Source organism: Canis lupus, chromosome 23, assembly GCF_011100685.1.
Source record: "Canis lupus familiaris isolate Mischka breed German Shepherd chromosome 23, alternate assembly UU_Cfam_GSD_1.0, whole genome shotgun sequence".
Classification (NCBI taxonomy): domain Eukaryota; kingdom Metazoa; phylum Chordata; class Mammalia; order Carnivora; family Canidae; genus Canis; species Canis lupus.
The window spans coordinates 12,764,437-12,788,166 of record NC_049244.1 but is presented as its reverse complement, the minus strand read 5'-3'; the positions used below and the strand labels follow the sequence as shown (position 1 = coordinate 12,788,166).

The following is a 23,730-nucleotide window of genomic DNA, read 5'->3' as shown; positions in this document are numbered from 1 at the left end:
TAGGCTCTCCTCTTGTATGGCAGCAAAATGGCCCCAGCAATGTCTTCCTTTCTTACTAGTCTGATTGGGTTATATTCCTTTTCTTGAGCCAGTTAATACGGTGATTTAAGTCCATCAGGGCCCAGCCCTAGAACTGAGGGTAGGATCATTCCCATCTAAACCACATGGCTGAGAAATAGAAATGGTTTCCTACTGGAAAACCAGGGTGATGTTTTAAAGGGGAAATAGATGCTGAGCAGTTTGTATTTTATTTTATTTAAGATTTTATTTTAAGTAATCTCTAAACTTATCTCATCAACCCAAGATCAAGAGTCACTCTACTGAGTCAGCCAGACAGACACCCCTGATGATGAGCGGTTCTTAAAGATGACAGGTGTCATCTATGGACACATGGTGAAAATAAAACAGTAGAATAAAGAATCTGTGGCTTCAACTGAACTTCCAGAACTTTGAAGAAATAGATATACCTTAAGGAAGAAAAAGCCGTAATGTGAAATCTGAGAAAAACACTTCAGAATGCCAGCCCTGAAAATCCTAGGAATCTAATATATCAGCATGTTTTAAATACACTGTAAAAAAAAAAAAAAAAAGTTATTCACAAGGCCACCCCAGTTAATTCGGTGACTCTGTACAGAAAGGGCACTCCTGATCTTGAACTTGAATGCCAACTACCAGAAAATTTATCCAGATCTAAAATGCCTGCCATGTAAATGGCGCCGCTCCAGATAATGACTCCTTTGTGCAGTGCACAACTTTTACAGCAGTATGTAAAATACCTGTACATTCATTCCAAAGGTTCAAAATGCAAAAGGCAGGAATAATAGATCTCCTTCCAATCCTAGTATCTCCCACTAGAGGCAGTGTTCTCAGAGAATGCGAGCTTCCCAACATGTTTCCTTATATTACTTCACCTCCTGAGTTTGGAGAACGTGGGGAGAGGCAAGAAGTGTCAAAGACAGCTGCAAATCAGATAAGCTGGTTTTCTTTCCAGTTTCAGGCAAGCTACAGCTCACTCTCACCGCATGTCTAAGGGAATGTGGCTAATGTGCTTCCGACAGGAACCCTAGGGCACAACATCTTTTATCTATTTAAAATATTTATGGTCACTCATTACCGTAGTGTTAACATATATTAATATACAGGACATCCTTCTACACTGCAATGTGAATACCATTCCTTTTTGGTTCTATACATGGTAAAATTTCCATACAGAAATTACTGCCTTCCCCCAGGATATTCGGAAATAGTTATCATTACTTTGACCAAATGTCTACTGGCTTCCAAACTTAAATTTCACATAAGTGATTTGCTCCTTGCCACACTGCTGCAAAAATGAACTTTCTTTTTTTTTTTTTTTAAATGAACTTTCTACAGCATTGATGTAATCATGTCATTCTCCTGCATAAAATACTTTAATATTTTCCTGTTCATTTCAGGTTAAAATCAGTAACTCTTGGCATAATTTTTAACATTAAAAAGTATAGAAAATGCTAAAATTTATTGAATTCATTAGCGAGGAAAGCAGTAAGAAAGTAAATCTGGTTCAAGAAACATCTGAGGAAAAAAAAAAAAAAGAAACATCTGAGGAATTGAGGTTTTATATAGACCTTTTTAAAAAAAGAAAGAGGGGCACCTGGGTAGCTCAGTGGTTGAGCGTCTGCCTTTGGCTCAGGTCGTGATCCCAGGGTCCTGGGATCAAATCCTGCATTAGGCTCCTCGTGGGGAAGTCTGCTTCTCCCTCTGCCTGCGTCTCTGCCTCTGTCTGTGTGTCTCTCACGAATAAATAAATAAAATCTTAAAAAAAAAGTTAGGATAAGTTTGCTAAATTATATACAAGGCTAATTAATGTCCTGCAAAGCAATAAACTGCAAACTTTGAAATTATCTTTTCTACAAGAAAGAATTTATTTGCATCTCTGCTAGACACAAATCTACTAGTTTTCATGGAACTTCCTGAAGGCTGAGTCCTTAATTAATAGTAAGTAGCCAGATCACACAATGGTACAATCACCTAGACAACTGTATAATCTTTGGGTGGGCCTCTTACTCATGGCTTTAGTATGACATTGAAAGCACATGGAGAAATCTACTTGGCTTTACTTCTAGGTTTTCTGTAATTTTCCCTAACTTTCTTCATAATATGACCCTCATGCACTTTGCCAAGCTCATTTCCTACCACTTCTGAGGTTCTCCAGGCAAATGAGCTGGAGTGCTGTGCTCAGAACACGTTGTCTCACTTGTGCCCTTTGTCTTTTGCATAGGCCATTCCTTCTTCCTAAACACCCTTTCTCTTTCCACCCCATTCTAGTCCTTTCTCCCCTTCGTTGACCTGGGTAATGTTTGGTTAACCCCTGAAGGACAACCTCATAACTCAGCAGGAGGATCACCTACACTGAGGCTTTCTGGATCATCTGTTCTTCCCCATCCGCCCTGAGTTTAGGGGCCCACCTCAGATCCTCTCCTAGGCCTTGCATTCCTTCGCAATAACCATAAAGGTGACATTTACTGAGCTGTTACTATGTGCTTGACACTGTGCCAAGCTCTTTATCTACTTGATTTCATTTCATTCTCCCAACAGCCCCACAAGGCAGGTACTATTATAACATCAGTTATAATATAACTGTCATAACTATGATATGTAATCTTATAACCTCTTCCATCGTGAAAAAACAGAGGCACAGAGAGCTTAAGGAGCTGAGCCCAGGTCACATAGCTGATTGGTGGTGACATGATTTCAAAAGTGGGTAGGGACATCTGGGTGGGTCAGCTGATTAAGCATCTGCCTTCAGCTTAGGCCATGATCCCAGGGTCCTGGGACTGAGCCCTGCATCAGGCTCCTTGTTTGGCAGAGTCTCCTTCTCCCTCTACCCCTCCCCCTAATCGTGCTCTCTCTCTCTCTCGCTCTCATGCTCTCAAATAAATAAATAAGATCTTTATATACAGGGGAACCTGGGTGGCTCAGTGGTTGAGTGTCTGCCTGCCGGTCAGGTTGTGGTCCCAGAGTCTTGGGACTGAGTCCTAAATTGGGCTCCCCGCAGGGAGCCTGCTTCTCCTTCTGCCTATGTATCTGCCCCTCTGTGTCTCTGATAAATAAATTAATACAATCTTTTTAAAAATCTTTATAAACAAACAACAGACATAACCTGATAGTGTGACTGGAGAGTCGAGCCCTCAGTGACCACCCTGAACTGCGAACAGTTAACCACTTGTTTCTATCCAGGTCAGACTATGAGATCTAGACGCAAAGCTTCTCTTTCATCTCTCCACAGGGCTTGGCCCTGACTAGGGTCGTTTATCATTTGTTGACAAAATATAAAAGCTATTGTTGTAGGTAAACCTTGTTTCACTGGGAGCATTCCACAGTCTTCTCTGACGGGAAGCAACCATACCTTCACGGTGCCAATGCTTAGAGGCAGAACACCAGGAGGAAGGAATTCCTCATGGACCCGAATGATTCTTCTAATGCACAATGTCCTATTTGACCAAGTTCTTCCCAGGAGTGTACAGGAAAACTCAATGCAATTAAATTGTGTCTCACTGGAAATGCAATTATTCTGTGATTAGGACAGAATGTTCTCTGAAGTTCATGGTAAGACAAATGTATTTTATTGCAAACTGGAGTCAGACATCTCCTATTGAAAACATTTCCAAAATTATACCAAACAGGCAATTCCATTTTTAATCAACTATAAAGAACAGACAAAACCAATCTGTGTTGATAGAGGTCAGGATAGTGGTAGCCCAGAGGCAGGGGTGATTGAAGGGGGCGGTGCCAGGGGACGTTAGGGAAATGGAAATGTTTAGTTCCTGATTTGAGTGCTGTCACACAAATGTATTTAATTTGCAAATATACGTCAAGCTGTACACTATGAAATGTGCACTTTTCTGTGTATTTCAATAAAAATGTTTAATTATACTAGATACAGATGGGAAACTGGGACAAGTATATATGCTTTTCATTCAGTTTTCTAGAGAACATATCAGGTATTGCAAGGAGGTTAAACCTGGGGTAGCTAACTAAAACACCCTCAGGGCTGAGTAGGAGACATACACAAGTAAGAAGTAGACTAGGAGGTGGGGGACACCTCTCTGTAAGGGGCAGCCACCACTCAGGGTTGCTCTACATTGAGACACTAGTTATTGCAGTGTTTGAATGCTCACCCAGTGGAATCAGCCCTTCCAAATCATCAACAGAGGAAAGAAATCCACATCTTTATGAGGATTCTCCAACATTTTAAGTATCAGCAACTAGTCTTTTAAAAATGTTTATTTTTATTTATTAAAGATTTTATTTATTCATGAGAGACACAGACTGAGAGGGAGAAGCAGGCTCCATGGAGGGAGCCCAATGTGGGACTCCAACTCGGGACTCCAGGATCACGCCATGGGCTGAAGGCAGGTGCTAAACCACTGAGCCACCCAGGGATCCGCTTCAAAAATATTTAAACACTGTATGGGCCACATGAAACACATCTACGAGCCTAAGTTCTGCCTCTTGACCACTGGTTTATGAACTCTGTAGTAAACAGATAAAGCAGTATATGGAGTATCTCTTTAACTCTCTTTTGCAGTAAACGTTGTCTAACTCTGGGAACAGTCATAGTGGCTAAATGCTCCTGGCTCGCAATGTCTCACAGGGTACTCATTAGCCAGGGAACTCAATATCTCAATGGGCCTCACCTAACAAAGTATATTAGGCCATGATTCTGATAATATTGAGAACAGCAGTGGTGTAGTAGATGTGGATACTGCCCCACCCTTTACCTGGCTAGTGCACCCATGCCCTAAACTACTCTTGAGCTTTGGTGGCTGATAGGTCACAGCTCCTCACCTTCCCCAGAGGACTGCCCTCAGAGCCACTTTGCTCAGACTCGTCTACCCCCTACATGAAAAGGCAGGATGCCCAACGCCACTGACGGAACCAGTGTAACAGTATACAAGCTCAGTTTTCTTACCCTAAGGTGGGAAACTCCCTCTGCAGGGTTCCATGACATCAGGTTGAGGCTGGACTTTGGCTGAATTCACATCTTCTATTTGCTTCAATCCCTAGCTCTATCCTGCCTCCTTTCATTCTTACAGGTTTTTTCCTGAGATAAACCTCAACAAATCACTTGCATATGAGAGTCCTTGGCTCAGGCTCTGCTTCTGGGGATCCCAACCAAAGGTAAATAGTTTAGAAGGAAGAGTTTGGAAGAACCGAGTCTTAGACTGAGCCTTTACTAGTTAGGATAATTAATCTTTTGGGGTTCCAGTTTCTTATGGGCTCATTAATTAATTAATTCATCAGAACCAATGGTTCCACTTTTTTAAAAACGTGGCATGAAATTCTTGATCTTGGGGTTGTGAGTTCAAGCCCTGTGTTGGGTATCGAATAACTTTTAAAAAATAAAAATCTTAAAAAAAAAGAAGAAGAAAGAAACAACTCTGTCAACTAAATCAGGAGATTATGACTTATTTAAATTTTAAATTTTTATTTATTTTATTATTTTTAAAGATTTTTATTTATTTGATAGAGACTAGCAGTGCACAAGCAGGGGGAGCTATAGAGGGAGAAGCAAGTTACCTGCTAATTGGGAGCCTGATGCAGGGCTAGATATCCCAGGATCCTAGGATCATGACCTGAGTGAAGGCAGACACTTAACCCACTGAGTCACCCAGGCAACTCTTTTTTTTTTTTTTCTTTTCTTATAGCTATCCATTGTTCCAGTACCATTTGTTGAAAAATTCCTTTCCCTGTTGGATTGCTTCGGTTTATAAACTTATATGGACATAAATTTTTATAATTGATTTCTCTTATATATATGCAGAAAGAAAACATATTTGTTCATACATATATATTTTACATATGTGTTGTACATGGTACACACATATATAATGCATGCATATATAATGTAGATGTAATAAAATTCACATTTATAGCCTTATTCTTCTGAATTACTTTTCAACCTAGAGTCTTTATGTAAGTGATATTTATAGCTGATATTGCCCTCTAAGGCATCAAGAATGTCATATTCAGGATCTCTTAAGAGGCTACTCCACTATTGCCTCTAGGCCTTTTTTCCAATGCCCTGACCCCATTTTGCAAGTTTTGATGTTGGTGCTTTCTAAATCTTACCATAAGCATCAATGGAAGATTTTCAGACAACAGCTAGGACTCATATTCCTCTTTCAAATGCCTCCTAAATGAGTCTTTGACCAAGACACTGAAGGGTGGCAGTTAACCAGTTTTACAACTAGGAATTATTACTAAATTGACAAATGTGTAGGCAGTGACAGCTACATCACAACTGCCATATGGCCAACAATGATTTTAAGCCACCTCTCTATTTCTGAGACGTCAAAATGCGAAAAAAAAAAAAAAGTGTAATCCATTAGGCACTATTAGCCATTAGTTACCTTTCTATTTCTGAGATGTCAAAACGTGAAGGAAAAAATATCTAATCCAGTATTATGTACCTAAAGCTCAGGTTTGTGCCTGCCTACCAGGTGATCTTTAGGAAGTATTTCTTGAATAAATAAATAGATTTTTTTTTTTTAATTTTAAAGATTCCTTTGACCTGCTATTTTCCTCTGTTCAGTAGTTTTGGCCTATAAAAATGTACCATCATGTTTTCCAAGCCCCAAACCATCCGCTATTTTAATAACTACAAAACTGCATTGTGGCAATTCTTGGATTTGACTAAATGCAATCTCAAGAGTGAAGGAAATGATGCACCAAATGGAGGTGTTTCAAAAAATAAATGAAAACCCAGAGCTTTTGAGGAACTAATGTAAGTGCAGCCTTAAAGGCAGGGTTTTAAGTTACAGCTAAAACATTGGTGTACTTTAAAGAAAAACTTATTTCCAAAAGCATTACTACTAGGTGTGTTTGGCCCGCTGACATCATTTGTTACTTTAAATCCTGCTTCTTAAAACTAGGATAGCACAGAATTTAAACCAACACATAGTCCACCAAAGCCCATTAAATATTCTGTGTTGACATCTATCCAGCCTGTGACTTAATGTCAGATTACACATAATAAAATTTGTTAATAGGTCCTTCTACGATATTGATACTTTGTAGAATAATTTTATTTGAGCATAAAGAATCCTAGGGGTTTCTTGTCATATTTACAGAACTTTCCCAAAATACTTGGATGTTGTTGTTGTTGTTGTTGTTGTTTTTTAAAGATTTTATTTATTTATCCATGAGAGACATAGAGAGGCAGAGACATAGGCAGAGGGAGAAGCAGGCTCCCTGTGGGAAGCCCAATGTGGGACTCAATCCCAGGACCCCAGTATCACAACCTGAGCCAAAGGCAGATGCTCAACCACTGAGCCACCCAGACATCCCGATACTTGGATGTTTCAAAAAGAAATGATCTTGTCAGTTTCCTGGCTTAGTATACTATAGCTATCAGATGTAACCATTAGGAGAAGCTGGGTGAAGGGTTTCTAGAACCTCTCTACTGACTTTGCAATTCCTTTTGAGACTTTTCCTAGTCAGTTTGGGCTGCTATAATGAAGTACCATAGACAGGGTGGATTATAAACAACACAAATTATTTCTGGAGGCTGAAAGTCCAAGATCAGTGTGCTAGCATGGTCAGGTTCTGGTGAGAGCCCTCCTCTAGGTTGTTAGAAAGAGAGCAAGCCAACTTGCTGACCTCTTCTTACAAGGCCACTAATCCTATTCATGAGCTCACTCATCTCCAAATATCATCACCTTGGAGACTTGGGTAGCAACTTATGAATTTTGGGGGGGGGGGGACACAAATATTCAGTCCATAACAAGATTATCATCATTTCAAAATAAAAGTTATTTATACGTCATTAAAAAGTAAAGAGATATTGCCCTCTGGAAAAGAGTACCCTTGCATTGATGTTAGCATATTTATTTATAAGATTTATTTTTCTTTTCTTTCTTCTTCTTTTTTTTTTTTTTTTTTGAGAGAGAGCATAAGAGCAAACAGGGAAAGACAGAGGAAGGGGTAGGAGGGAGAGACTCTTAAGCAGGCTCCATGTTCAGCTTAGAGCCTGAGGTGGGGCTCAATCTTATAACCCTAAGATAACCGCCTGAGCTGAAATCAAGACACGGAAGCTTAACCCACTGGGCCACTGAGGCATCCTTTAAAGATTTATTTTTCGGGGATACATGGGTAGCTCAGCAGTTCAGCATCTGCCTTTGGCTTCAAGCGTAATCCTGGGGTCCAGGGATCGAGTCCAGCATCGGGCTCCCCGCAGGGAGCCTGCTTCTCCCTCTGCCTATGTCTCTGCCTCTCTCTCTATGTCTCTCATGGATAAATAAAATCTTTATTAAAAAAATAAAGTTTTATTGCTTTAATAATTTGGGAGCATGGAGTACTCACAGTAGACATTTCCTTAAACAGCTACAAGACTCAAAACATCCAATGACAATGTTCCTGAATATTCTTCATTATCAGAAGGAAATCTTACTCCATTTTTGGTGGTTCTGAGAGTTATGTTTTGGGAATAATTTCAGCAAAGGAATACATTTTAAACATCAAAACTACCATTTCTATCACTCTGCTAAATAAAAGTAAACTACTAAATTAAAACTGATTCTTAGCACGCATTTCACCAAGTATTCTAGATCTCTTCCTGAAGGATTAGACAGTTATTACAATTTTATAAAATAACATTTTTATGTTTTTAAGATCAAAATATATCATTCTACAGCCACAAGCCATACACTATAATTTTATCTTTCCAGCACATATTACTGTAAATATTGAAAGACCTAAATAATTTTTTGACTGCAGGGTGGATTGCATTTTCCAAACTGGTCTTGCTGATCCTGTTAAAAAGATTCTGGAATTTTTGCTGTATTTGGAACACTACCTGGCTTTTGATTATACTTACCTCCTTCTTCATTTCCTTCTGCCTAATAAGTTATTGTAACTCTACCATTTATTTTTCTCTCCCCACTATAATAATGGCTAATTGCTGATTTGCTGATAGGCTTAAGCACAATTTAGTAAATAGAATGAAATCACTAAAATTGGGCTTAACCAATGTATCTTGATAAGAAATATCAGTTCTTTAGTGACTTTTTTTTTTAAGATTTTATTTATTTATTCATGAGAGACACAGAGAGGCAGAGACACAGGCAGAGGGAGAAGCAGGCTCCCTGCAGGGAGCCCGATGTGAGACTTGATCCTGGACGAGGGATCACTCCCTGAGCCAAAGGCAGACACTCATCCACTGGGCCACCCAGGGGTCCCTAGTGACTGGTTCTTGATCCTTCAGTAACTATTTCCTGAGTACCTACCATGTGTCAGATCATGTTGTAGGCATTGAGGATACAAGGATAAAAAGAAAAGGAGAGAGAACTCCACAGGGAGACACAGTGTGTCCTGCACAATAATTGGGGTGACCAGGTAACATATCCTCAAAGTAAGACAATGTTGAGAGTCAGAGGGGACATGAATAATATGGCACCTAGGCAAGACTCAGATCATCCCTGTTCCTAATGGAAGTTCATACAATGTGTCATAGAAACAAAAAGGAATGACCCTCTGAAAAAACAGAACTGAAATAAAAACCACCATCCATTTCAGATCCCCCAGTGCTATAAAGCTCTGCTCTGAAAAATTATGTGCAACTAAGTTATTTAACGTGTAAAGAATCTTCATTCAAATGACTATTGTGTGAAAGGCATTTTTAAAAGCAAGATTGCCCAGTGTAATTTTTGCAAGTTGTATGGGCATTTGGATCTATCGAGAAGGTTAAAGATAATTTGTTCCTGGAACAAGTATGCCATAGATATATTCATTTCATATCAAAAGTTAATAAACCAGCTCTAATGGAGTAATTATTTGAAAGCTTCCATCCAAATCTCTTTTTCACCTACTGCTATTCCCAGCACTCTTTAAAACTGCAACCCCAGCTACAGCAGATGATTATATATGCTTCTCTGGTTTAAGGAGTAAATTAATTTTGCACGTAATTGCCCCCAAAGATCTATATGAGAGGCAATTCTATTTTACGCTTTTGTTTTTCCAGAACAGCAATAAATAGTACAAGACACGGATATGAAACTACACCTTGCTATGGTTAAAATGTCAAACTCTTTAAAATCTACTTACTGAGATATTTCCAGTCCTAAAAGCAAAAGATTTTCTAGAGGGACTTAGTTAGAACCCTGTAAAGTAATTTTTTTGCGTATGTCTTTAATGGCTGTGCCTGTCAACAGATAGGTTTGTTTCCCAAAATCAGGTGCATGGGGAAAGGTGACTGCAGATACTTCCTATACAAAGGCGTTCAGAGGGAACAAAGTCCTGTTTACCATCCAAACATGCCACTTCATCAGGCGGATTGGAAATTACATTTGCCTGTATGCTGCAGATACCTGAGCAATCGGTTCATTGTGAAAAAATACCTGATACACAATACATGATATTTTGACAAATTGGGCTGTTCCTGACCCAGGCTGCTGTAGGGAAGAGTATTGAGTTCATGTCCTAGCTTTGGGCACTCACCACTGAGCATGCTCTTGCATCTGTAAGTTGAGGTTTTGGGGCTCCATGGTCTCTAAGCCTCCCTCCAACCTTCCTAGCCCAGTCCACAGCCTTTTTTTTTTTTTTTAAGATTTTATTTATTCATTCATGAGAGACACACACAGAGAGAGGCAGAGACACAGGCAGAGGGAGAAGCAGACTCCACGCAGGGAGCCTGATGTGGGACTCGATCCGGGGACTCCAGGATCACGCCCTGGGCTGAAGGCAGGCACTAAACCGCCGTGCCACCCAGGGATCCCCCCCAGTCCACAGCCTTGAGACAACATGTCACTGGGAGCAGCTGATGAAACAATTTTCAGATGAACTTTTGGGTTTAACTAGATGGTGCAATATGCCAAAAAGGATAGGGGGAGGTGACAAAGGAGTAGATACCATAACCCCTATCTGGATGCACAAGGCTCTCCTGCCTGAGCGACCACCAGGGCTGGCCTTTTGTGGGATACTTCTTAGCATAAAGATGCAAGGTAATAATATAAAACCTCAGAAGACTCCTACAGCGTTGCCTCATTTCCCAACAAATAATCATGATTATTATTACCCAAAGAATAATAATTATTAGCAGTGATAATAAACTTTAGGAAGGCAAACCCAGGTCTTGCGGGGTCAGAAGCTTTTGCAATCTTGAGGGGCATCTTTTAGAAAGATAATACACAATTATAAATACAAAATTAGGCAAGAAATGTAAAGACCTTGGTAGGGGCCCTCATAGAGCTTTTAGAAGGATCTGTGCAATTGAGGAACTTATAGTGTAAGCATCTTTATAGTAAGTCTACTTCCGCTATGTGCTACTAATAGCCTTAGAATGTAAGCCCCAGACGGGTAGGGATATTAGTCTATTTTCATTATCGCTGTTCCCCTGCCCCACTACCCCATGCTCAGACCAGGGCTTGCACACAGTGACTGCTCACTAAATATTTGTTGCACAAGTGAACAAAGGATAAAAATGATATCTAACACTCCTATGTTCAGGAACTATGCTGAGTATTTTTTTAAAAGATTTATTTATTTATTTATGATAGAGAGAGGGAGAGAGAGAGAGAGGCAGAGACACAGGAGGAGGGAGAAGCAGGCTCCATGCCGGGAGCCTGACGTGGGACTCAATCCCGGGACTCCAGGATCGCGCCCTGGGCCAAAGGCAGGCGCTAAACCGCTGAGCCACCCAGGGATCCCTATACTGAGTATTTTATATATATGAGCTCATTAGATACTTACCATGACACTATGAGATCATAATTGTCCATGGTTACTGTTAGTTGGTGGCAGGTAGTGGCTGTTCTCAGTGCTTTACAGTATTGATTAATATAATTCTGACAATAGCACTAAAAGGAAAGTGCTTTTATTAAGATCCTTGGTTTCCAGATAAGGAATCCAAGGCACAGAGACGTCCATTGTTAATGGTCACACAGCTGGAAATGGCAGAGCTGAGATGCAAAGCCATGTATTCTGGCTTCAGAATCTGTGCTTCTGGGATCCCTGGATGGCTCAGCAGTTTAGCACCTGCCTTTGGCCCAGGGCGTGATCCTGGAGTCCCAGGATCGAGTCCCATATCGGGCTCCCTGCATGGAGCCTGCTTCTCCCTCTGCCTATGTCTCTGCCTCTCTCTCTGTGTGTCTCTCATGAATGAATAAATAAATTAAAAAAAAAAAAAGAATCTGTGCTTCTGGCTATACTGCTGCCTCCCAGATAAGGAAGGCTCAGAGGGCTCCAGTGACCAGCAATATTGAAAATAGGCCAGCTTTTGTTCATGCTTGCAGTCCAAGCCTCTCACATTTGCCTATGGTATACACGCCTTGGATACCACAAATATTAACTACCTACTAGCAAAGAAGACAAATGTGTCTCAGCTCAGCCCTTCTAGAATCCAGTCTTAGTCGAAACATGATAGGAAAGGAAGAACTGAATTGAAGTCACAATATAAACCTATGTGGAAAAAGGGGGGAAATGTTGGGTGTCTTTCCATACCCAGGATGGTGCTTTTCCAGGTTCTGGGCAAGTTACATCACTACTGTCACCTCTTACCACCCCCACTCTTAGCCCAGCCTGGGACCCAGCATGGTAAGAGAAACTCTTTCCCAGTCAGGGTACTTGACATAAATAGATTTTAAAATAAGATCAGAATATATTTAGATGATGGCCCACTCCCTCCACCACCATCACCAAATAAAAATCTTACTCTGATAATATCAAGGAACTTGGATTCAAGACCTATTTATAAAAAGGAATGACTGGGCCATCCATCCAGGGAGTGTCATCCATTTCCTTGTATTTTGAAAAGTTATTTAATCTTGTTTGAGGCTTTACTGCTTTCCCACTGAAAATTAAATCAGGACAACAACACGTAGGGGGATGCTGCTCGTTGCCCTCTGCATCTCCTCTCCACCTTTTCCCATCCTGCTCTGGCACCAGCCTGCCTGGGGTAGGCTGTACAAGGCTGACTCTTTAGCCAATAGGGAATCTCAGCAGATGGCTGGAATAAGGAGAGATGGGTGAGACAAGGTCCTGGTGTTTATTCTTCCAACTTCTTCCCTTCAAGGTTGGCTCGTGCTGGCTGCTTCAGCTTTTGTAGGACAGCCGAGGCACCACCACCACTCAGCCTCTCCTGTCCACCCTTCCCCCAGGCCTACGAGCAGTCACAGCGCCACCTGGTCCTAACCCTGGGGAACTGCACTCTCCCGTAGGGCTTCCTATTGTCACAAAGTCCTAAATAAACAGTTCCTTTGCTAAAACTCTTCCCCAAATACCCAATCTCAGTGTGCCATCAGTTTCCAGCAGAGGCCCTGAAGTAGGGGATTTGGAAGACTGTTCCTCCTCCTGGCAGCTAAAGTGAGCCAGCTGGGCCTTGGGTGAGGAGAGTGGAAGGGAGGGGAGGGGACTGGGTGCATAGCTGCCATAAGCTTCTGCCTCCTGCAGCCTAGAGAAGTACCACCTGTGGCAGGTGAGGCACTGGATCTTTGGGAGGATTAGTCTTAGAACCAAAACTGCTGGGAACGCCTGGTGGCTCAGCAGTTGAGCGGCTGCCTTGGGCTCAGGGCATGATCCCAGTCCCAGGATCGGTCCTAGGATAGAATCCTGCATTGGGCTACCTGTGGGGAGCCTGTTTCTTCCTCTGCCTAGGTCTCTGCCTCTCTGTGTGTCTCTCATGAGTAAATAAATAAAATCTTAAAAAAAAAAAAAAAAGAACCGAAACTGCTTAAGGAACTCCAGCTGAAAGACAACTCTATTGGTTATTAGATAACTTTGCAAATAACACCGCATATATAAGTTCATCATTAATGGAATAATTATTATTAGTGGAATAATCTCTCTGCTTTATTAAGTTAGCAACATTAAGATAAAAAATGTTAACATTTGGAAGTAGGAGTTAGTAAGGAGCTTTCTTTGCAGACCCTTCCCTTCCCTGAATGTCTCTCACAAAAAGTCTGTCATTAAATATTTGCAAGCCATCTATCTGGGGTTAATATTTAAAATATATAAAGAGCTCATACAACTCAAAATCAAAACAAAGAAACAAATAATCCAGTTGAAAAATGGGCCTAAACAGACATTTTTCCAAAGAAGCTATACAGATGGCTAACAGACACATGAAAAGATGCTCCATATTACTCATCATCAGGGAAATGCACATCAAAACCACAATGAGATATCACCTCACACCTGTTAAGTTGGCTTTCATCAAAAAACAAAACAAAACAAGAGACAGTAAGCATTGGCAAAGACGTAGAGAAAGGAAACCTTTATATACTGTCGGCAGGAATATAAACATTGGTACAGCCACTATGAAATCCATATGGAGATTCCTCCAAACAAACAAAACAAAACTTTCAAGGTCACAGCCCTGAATACTTGACCAAGCCAAGGAGAACTATAGTGAAACCATTTCTTGGGTATTTGCTATATGCCAGATTGAAGTCTCTTAACTTATCTATACTCACAAAAACCTAATTAGAAAGTAAGTACCATTATTATTTCCATTTTTTAGATGAGGGACCTGAAAGTTTAAGTAGCATGCACAAGGCAAAAAAGTTAATAACGGCTGTTTTGGTTGTCTATTTATTGCTGTGTAGCAAACCATCCTGACAGTTAGTGGTGTAAAACCAACGCCATTTTATCATGTCAGGGATTCCAAGGATCAGGAATTCAGACAGGGCACTACAGAGCTGATTTGTTTTTGCTCTATAATGTCTGGGAAGACTTGGCAGTGGGGCTGGAATAATCTGAGAGTTCTCACTCACATGCCTGGCATCTGGCCTGAGATGTCTCTAAGACTGGGCTTACCTAGGATAGTAGTCCAGAGTGCCTAAACACGGCCTCTTCATGTGGCTTGGGCTTCCTCATAGCTGGGGGCCTCAGGATAGTCAAACTACCTACATGATAGCATGGGGCTTCAAAAATGAGCATTCTGAGGAATTAGGTGAAGCTGCCTAGCCTTTTATGATCTAGGTCACAAGTCACATAGCATCACTTCCATGCACAAAGTGAGACATAGATGAGGGGACACAGACCCCTCATAATAGGAATATCAATTAATTTAGAGCTCTGTTTTAAAACTATTGCCGGGGATCCCTGGGTGGCTCAGCAGTTTAGCGCCTGTCTTGGGCTCAGGGTGTGATCCTGGAGTTCCAGGATTGAGTCTCACATCGGGCTTCCTGCATGGAGCCCGCTTCTCCCTCTCCCTGTGTCTCTGCCTCTCTCACCCTTTCTTTCTGTGTCTCTCATGAATAAATAAAATCTTTAAAACTATTGCCATAGTAGAACACAAATTCAACCATAACCAAGATATTAAACATAAGTGATGCCGTCTTGGATGCTCTAGACCAGTCCATCCATCAGCTGAACAATCTCAACTGACACTGCAGAGATCAAAGAAATCACCCAGCCAACTCTTGCTCAAATTCCTGACCCACAGAATCCGGGAGGTATAATAAAATGAGGGTTGCTTTAAGTCACTTAGTGTTGGGGTAGTTTGTGACATAGCAATAGTAACTGGATCTCATGTCTTTATTTCACATAACCTGTATGGTAACCACTATTGCTTCCAGATTAGGAAACCAGGGGGAGAGAAATTAACTCACCTGGCACTGCCCAGCTAATAAATGGAGCCATAACCCAGATCTTTCTGAGTAAGCAGTTCCTATTCCTTCTACTATTGCACACTGCTCCTAGAGGGTGAGAACAAATCTAGATTTTAAAAAACTACAGAGAAGGGAGGTGGGCGGGGGGATGGGGTGATTGGGTGATGGGCACTGAGCAGGGCACTTGACGGGATGTGCACTGGGTGTTATGCTATATATTGGCAAATTGAACTCCAATAAAAGAATATACAAAAAAAAAGTTTTAAAAAACCTACAGAATGCTAAAGATGCCCTGAGATGCCTCCCTCATGCTTTTGTCTGGACCAGGCTTGCTCGAAGATTATTGATTATGAAAACAAATACCTCTCCCCCTGGTTCTAGGGCTAGACTCTAGTGGTTGTTTCTATGACTTCAGCCTCAGAAAGGTCTTAGGGAAGTGTTTATTTATACTTCCCTGGGTTTCATGTAGGTCATGAAGCAGCTGGAGAGAGTGAGGTTCATGGTCACCAGATGGAATGCCACTCTGGGGCAGGGAAGGGACTCCCCTTTATTGCCCTCCCACAGACTGACTTCCCATCTCACTTAATGGCAGCCCCATCCTTCCTGATGCTCAGGCCAAAACCTTGGAGTCACTGTCAATTCTTCTTTTTCTCACATCCCAGCCAACCCACACCTAATCCTGTTGGCTCTATTTTGAAAATACATCCAGAATCCAACCACTTCTCACATCCTCCACTGCAACCACCAGAATCAAGCCCCTATTATTGCTCTGCTGGATTACTGTGGTCACCTCCTCACTGGTCTCCCTGCTTTCTGCCACCTACGGTCTATTCACACGAGTGGCCCTTCTAAAACCCACATCTGAATGTGCTCCTCCCTCTGCTCAAAACCCTCCAGTGGCTTCCTTATCTCACTCAGAACAAATTCTGAGATCCTTGCTATGATCTAGGAGACTAGGATTTGTCCTCAGCACCATTCTGACCTCATTCCTTCTGTTCTCTCTTCCAGCCACTTCAGCATCCTTTCTGCCCTGAGATGCCTCTCCTTGGGGCCTTTGCTCATTTTGTCCCCTCTGCCTAGGGGGCTCTCTCCCATATCCTCCCATAGGCACAAACCCAATGGCTCCACTCAGATCTTTACGGTACATGCTGCCATTCCCAGGAGGCCCTCCCTGGCCACCTAGTTGAACAGCATACACTTCCTTTCCCCTTTCTGCCTCCAGTTTTCTACATGTCACTGATCCCCATTCACGATTATTTTCTGTCTCCCTCTCTGGTATGTAAATTCTATGAGAGTAGAGATTTTGTCTGTTTTGTTCACTATTTTATCCATATTGTTGAATGAATCGAATCAAAGACTCTCTTGAAAAATCTGATGAAAAGAAAAAAAAGAGAAATCTGATGACAGCAAAGATCTTCTCCTCAGATAAATGCCGTGACATGCATGATTTTGCAGACAATTTCTGGGGGCTCCCAGGTCCCCAGAATCTGTAGATTAAGAACCTCTCTTTAGAATGACAGTTTAAATAACCAGGAACTGGGCCGCCTGGGTGGCTTAGTGGTTAAGCATCTGCCTTTGGCTCAGGGTGTGATCCCCAGGTCCCAGGATCGAGTCCCACATCGGGCTCCCTGTATGGAGCCTGCTTCTCCCTCTGCCTGTGTCTATGCCTCTCTCTTTCTCTCTGTGTCTCTTGTGAATAAATAAATAAAATCTTAGTAACTAACTAACCAACCAGAAACTCTAAGCTCTAACTTCTAAAGAGCTGAATGCCTATCTCTAGTAGATGGTAGTTAGACTCGAGTCACTAGTTAGATTATTCATATATAGATTCATCCAATATTTACCAAGTGCCAGCTATGTGCCAAGGTCTGCGCTAATCCCTAGAGGAATAGAGGGACCTGTCCTTAAAGCACTCAGTACACAAAAAAGATTGCCAAGTGAACACCCAATTCTAACAAGGTCATTCCAACAATAGAGTATTATACACCGTCTAATGATGGCATAAGAGAGGCCATGACTAACTCTTAGGTGGAGCAGGCCCTGCGGCAGGGTCTTGAAGCATGAATAAGAGTTTGTCTAGCAGAGACTAGGAAGAAAGGGCAATCCGGGCAGAGGGTCAACAAGCACCACAGCACCCACAAAGAGAAAGCTATGCATTTGGTCTAAAAACACAACTGTCTTAAATTTCCTGCAGAAGCAGGCCTGAGAAAAGGAATTGAGCATGAGTAGTCTACTTTGGCATCTGAAGGGAACATGAGAAGAGAATTGGGAAGCGATAAGGCGAAGGGACGGCAGCCAATAAAGAGGGCATTGTTGAATTAGTTATAGACTCTGAACACCTGAAGCTTAGTCCCTCGAGGAAGCTCCAAGAAATGGTGTGCAACACATGATTCAGAGTTCTCCCATCCCAGGGGCAAGGGATCTGGGGTGTGTATACTCTGATTCCTGAGAGGCATCCCTGAGGGCTATAACCAGCTCAATCTTCCCCTCACAGTCCAATTTCTCTTCAAACCAGTTGGGATGGCAAAGGTAGGTTGAATTATTCAAATTGCCTTGAACAAATCGGGGGTCCAACCGTGGGGCTATGAATGGGGTCAAACTCCTCCCACTGTGGCCATCCCATAATGATGGTAGATATGATAAATGTTGGGGAGGTAACCTCAATGTCCACCAAACCCATCCTCTTATACAGACGCTCATCCTATGACTTCAAGACCTGGTTCAAGGAGATCTAAGGAATCATGGCATCTTTTCATACTTCCAGATGGCTGCTCATTGAACCAGATTTGGAGAGATGACCCAGCTCCTGGTTGATTCAGTCTTCTATCTCCGGCTGCACCATATTTCATCAGCCACTGATTCCTGGAGTCACTGATTTTGCTTAACCTCCCACAGATTAAAGTTCTCTGGTTTTGAGTTTCAGTATCTGCCTCAACTCATTTTAGGAAACAAGGTTCTTCCCCAAAGAGGGGGAAAAAGGAGGGAGTGGAGAAGATTGAAAGGTGAAAATGAAAAGCCCAGGACTGGGTGATGATGGGCACTCAAGGGAGAGCACAGACCTTTTCCTATGAGGCTAGTTTTGAGGATAATAAAGCAAATGGGTCCCCTCTCCCAGTAAAGGTCACCTTGTATAAAAGGGCAATTGTTCCACAGTAGCTTTCAGTTATTCCCCTCTGATGTTATCTGGCCAAAACAAAACCAAACCCAAAAAACATGAGCCACCTTGATGGGCTCTGGAGTCCTTTTTTGGTTTAGCTGCTCAGAGCAGGGGCAAAGCATAAAGTGAACAGCCCAGAAGGCTGAGCTCTTAGGCAAAGTGAAGAATCTCTCCGTGCTGAGACATCAAAACAAGAAAAAAATGACATTCTGTGCTATGGACAGAAACGAGCCTCAATATGTATTTTTCTTTCCCCTGCCTTCAGAAAGTAGCTTGGAGAGAACTCCAGGCTGAAACCTAGGGGTGCAGCTCTAGAAAGGAGAGGGGTAGTGGGATTAGTTATACCGTCTCCAAAGCAATGCTCATGAAGATTTAAGTTGTATCTTTGTGGCTATATTTTGCCTGAAGCTATTTACTATCCTTAAGCCTAAGTCAAATAGCACAAATAGGATAACTGCTTTCTTGTAATTAATTTCCCAAGCTAACAAAGGTGGGATTTTCCGTTTTGGCTTCCCTAAAATATCTACCTTTGTTTTGGTTGAGGAGAGGGGTATGTGGGAAGGAAAGACTGTTAGGGGCCATGCTTCTCAAATTTTGCTGCCTACTACAGTCATCTGGGGAGCTCTTTAAAACCCCAATATCCAGACTATACACCAATTAAATCAGAACTCCTGAGGGTGGGAGCTAGTCTCAGTAGTTTTAAAAACTCCCAGGTGACTTCAATGTGCAACTAAGTTTGAAAACCAGGGTCTTAGGGCAGGGCAGCGCTTCTCAAATTCCAGTGTGTATACAGAGCATCCTTGGATCTTGTTAAAATGCAGATTCTGGTTCCACAGGTCTGGGTAGTGGGGTGCGGGGCTGAGAATATGGAGCTCTAAGAAGTTCTCAAGTGATACTAATGCTGCCAGTATGGGAACCATTCTTCAAGTAGTGAGATCTTCAGGTGTTTAATGTAAAACAACAAACCATAGAGCAAAGGGGACAGCCTTTCAAAAGACACAACTTCATGCCTAAAACCTTTCTGAAAGAGTTCTTCTTTGCTGTTAAATACACTGCAAACACCTTACTCTGGCCTACAGAGGATCATCTGGGGGACTTCCCTAAAGCACAGAGGCCAGAATTTCATCTCATCTAGACCAATGAAATCAGTTTCTAGGGTTGGGGCTTGGCCTTTTTTAATTTAAGTTCTCCAGATGATGCTAATATGCAACTAGAGTTGCAGACAACTGTACTAAGTCATCTGGCCCCTGCTGCCTCTGTGGGAATGGTTCTCTCCCCAACTCACATGGTTGTGGTACACCTATCATTGTTGATTGGATGAGGGGGTAGGCAAGGGGCTTAAGACCTTGCTCATTCCCTTCCCTGGAAATTTGGGTAGGAGGTACAGATTCCAGCTTCGTCTGACTGCCAATGTTAATCCAGGTGATATGCAGTGGGGAAGTCTACTTCCGGGCCGACATTTTCTCCCAGATAGATGAGGAACTGAGAAAGTTGGTCTCCTGCAGAAAAAAAAAGAGTTCAACACTACTGGAGTTCTCCAGGTATCTTGTCTGGAGGCTACACATGCAGAGAGCAAGTAAGAACCCCAGTAACCAATGCCTTTGTCTCTAGAAGAGGACCAGCTTCCAGGTTAGGGGGCTTTATGCAACCAGCCCCTGCAACCTAGAAGGTCTAATGTGACCAACAAACCTTGAACATAGTCAACCTTTCAGGAAAAGCTCTAAAGCTCAGGTCAAACACAACATATCTGAATTGTCAGCAATTCCTCTTTCCATCATTAAGATTCATGAAAATGAGAAGACACATTGCAAGTTTGACGAATAAGGACTCTGGGTTCTTCAATTGGTTGTATTTGGAGGAGTCATCAGCCTTGAATTTCTGAGGCTGTGACTCCTAAATCTATACCCTTTGTTGACTTTGGGGGTATAATTGGTTGTTTAGTCTGTTTTCTCATCTACTAAATGGAACTAAGAGTACCGATCTGATCAGATTGCTTTGAGGAGTAACACATGAGGTTATGAATTATGATATAGATGTTGCAGAAATGCCTCTTATAAAGGAGTCACCTTTTCCCAGAACATCACTGTAGAAGAGTGAAAAAGAGGCCTTTGGAGAAGGTTTATTGAAATCTCAGCCTATTTACCTACCAGCTCTGTGATCTTAGGCAAGTTACTTAAGCACTCTGAGCCTTGGATTCCTCATTGCAGATACTGGCTCAAATGCCAATTTGCAGAACTTCTTTGGGGGACTGAATGAGATAATGTGTGAAGACACTGGATATATACAGTAGGTGCTGAGAGACATGTGTCCCTTTCCTCCATGACCTTTTTACCTAAGGTAGATTAATTAGGATATATTAACTACCCATCCCACCCCCAAATAACTGTGGTTAAAATCAGATAAAGTCTTTCTCCTTCCTGTAACAACCTGGGCATCAGCAGTCCAGGCTGATGGGATAGCTCTACAATGTTGGGCACACAGTCCTCTATCTTGCCCTAACATCCTCAACATGCCACTTCCATCTTGTAGTTTAAGATGGTGATTTCCAACTAGCAGGAAGGAGAAAGGGAGCACTAGAGAGCAAGCCTCTCCCCTCTGAGGCCATGACCTGGAAGTGAAACTGGAAATGTAGATGACCTACATTTCACTGGGCTGCACGTGGGCTAGAATGAAAACTCTGGGGCCCCACTTTTGGGACTGCAGTTCCAGCTGTACCATTGCTTTCCATGTGGTCTTGCCAAGTCATGTAGTCTTTGTGCCTCTGTTTCCTAACACTACATGTGATTGTGAAAATCAGATGGGTTATACATCTAAAGCACTTAGAGTAGTTCCCTGTCACATATAAGAGTGTAAGCTATTATTTTTGTTTAGCCACCTGGCCACACCTAACTATGAGGGAGACTGGGAAACATCCTTTAGCAGGTGGCTGTATGTCCAGCTAACACTTTGAAGCTCTGTTAGTAAAGGAAGGAGAGGAAGGGAACATTTGAAGACAACTTGAATATCTGTTATATAAGAGTTGCCAAAATAACTAAAAAGACTGCTGATGAAATGTGATTGAAATTTCTAATGTGAGTCTAAAAAACCTACATAAACTCCTTGTGATGGGGTGGATGTGATCCATTAAAGAGATGCAGAGAATATTAAAAATAACACTTGAGGCTCTGTGCCATGCTCTGTCTCCATCATCCATGACAACCTGTTGACAAGGTCCCATATTACTCTGGTTTATAAAGAGTACCTCTTTATTTACTCCATTCTCTCCTCTGATTTTGTCGAGTGCTTCCCATCTGCCAGCACTAGGCTAGGTGTCCATGGTGGATTCCATCATTGCTGGCACTGTCATCATTCTCTCAATGTTTATGATATGTTTTGAGGATTCTATAGGCAAGGCCCCAGAGTCCTGCACTCTGAAAAGCACAGATGCACTGAAGGCAGTTCCAGCAGCCCCCGCCTCTGAGCATGCCAGGAGATCTAGCTGGCTTTTCTGGTCACAGATTCACCAAGCCCAGGGGGGAGGAACCAGAGTGCAGTCTGTCATCCAGCAAAAACCCTGATGCTAATATGACTTTGGCCTGTACAAATGAGATGGAGTTATGCAGGCTCAGAGCCTCTCCTTCAGCACCTAAAAGCAAGCACATGCCTCGACCAAAGGAACAGTTACTAACCTTTGAGCAAAGCAGATCTGATTGCAGGCATTAAAAAACAAGGCGATATTTGGCATTGTACATAGAGAAGTGATAGAATTTCTAGAGGAAACCTATAAAACACTTTATCTTTTATTGGCCAGCGACTCTTCAAGAATGTATCTCTTTGTACAAATCTGGTACTCTGGGCAGCCCAGGTGGCTCAGCAGCTTAGCGCCGCCTTCAGCCCAGGGCATGATCCTGGGGACCCTGGATCGAGTCTCACATCGGGTTCCCTGCATGGAGCCTGCTTCTCCCTCTGCCTGTGTCTCTGCCTCTCTCTCTCTCTCTCTCTGTCTCTCATGAATAAATAAATAAAATTTTTTAAAAAATCTGGTATTTTATTATTGGTGCTTCTTGGACCACTTTGGATAAAGACTCCAGCTACCTTTACATTTCTCGGCTCCATAATCTCTCCTCAAATAGTTAATCATCAATAAGCAAACCCTCCAATTAATTTTTTCTAAAGAAAAACCACTTTGCAAATATCCATTCCCTAAATTCCTTGCTTTTTAAAAAACTTTATTTGAGTGCAAGAAGCACATGCTTGAGAGGGAGGAAGGGCAGAGGGAGGAGAGAATCTCAAGCAAACTCCCCTCTGAGCACAGAGCCCCATGCAGGGCTCAATCTCATGACCCTGAAATCATGACCTGAGCAAAAATCAAGATTTGGACACTCAGCTGACTTAATGTGTTCCTCTCAGAGTCTTCTGGTGAAACACATTATATGTATAATTACTCTGCTTTTCATCTCTGCTAATTATTTTTGCTGCAATTCTGATTTCACTTTGGAAGACTCCTGGCACTTCTTTGGATGCAGTCAACTTTGAAAGGGTTGGCCTTCGCTCATCCAATACCTTAGGCAGAAGAATTTGTGTATGGTGCCTAATTAATACTAATGAATAAAAGGCATTAGGATCTTCAAATTCACCTGTTTCAAATTGTTATGAGAGCTTAGAATTTTTTTCAGCTCTACAAATAAAGTCTGTAGGCTTGGGCCCATGGAGCCTTGACAAGATGCCATTAACAAGCATAAGGTACTTTCAGCAGCTGCTGCCTTCCCATTTCCCACCATTCTTTTTTTTTTTTTTTTTTTTAATTTCTTAAAATTTATGTGAGTGAAAGTGACAAAGATTGCAGAAGGAGAGGGGGAAGGAGACTCCCCGCTGAGCAGGAAGCCAGACATGGGGCTTGATCCCAGGATGCCACGATCCCAGGATCATGACCTGAGCTGAAGGCAGATACTTAATCCACTGAGCCATCCAGACGCCCCTACTTCCCACCATTCAATGGAACTT

General features: G+C 42.1%; 1 protein-coding gene across 1 annotated transcript in view; it reads left to right on the top strand.

Annotated features, from left to right (window-relative positions):
- GPD1L (glycerol-3-phosphate dehydrogenase 1 like) overlaps positions 1 to 18,457 on the top strand; it is a 109,636-nt gene extending 91,179 nt beyond the window's left edge. Inside the window, exon 8 of the mRNA XM_038570615.1 lies at positions 18,355 to 18,457. Coding sequence (XP_038426543.1) covers positions 18,355 to 18,388 — 34 coding nt within the window. The 3' untranslated portion in view covers positions 18,389 to 18,457. The remainder of the gene's footprint in view (positions 1 to 18,354) is intronic.
- The last annotated feature ends 5,273 nt before the right edge of the window (positions 18,458 to 23,730 follow it).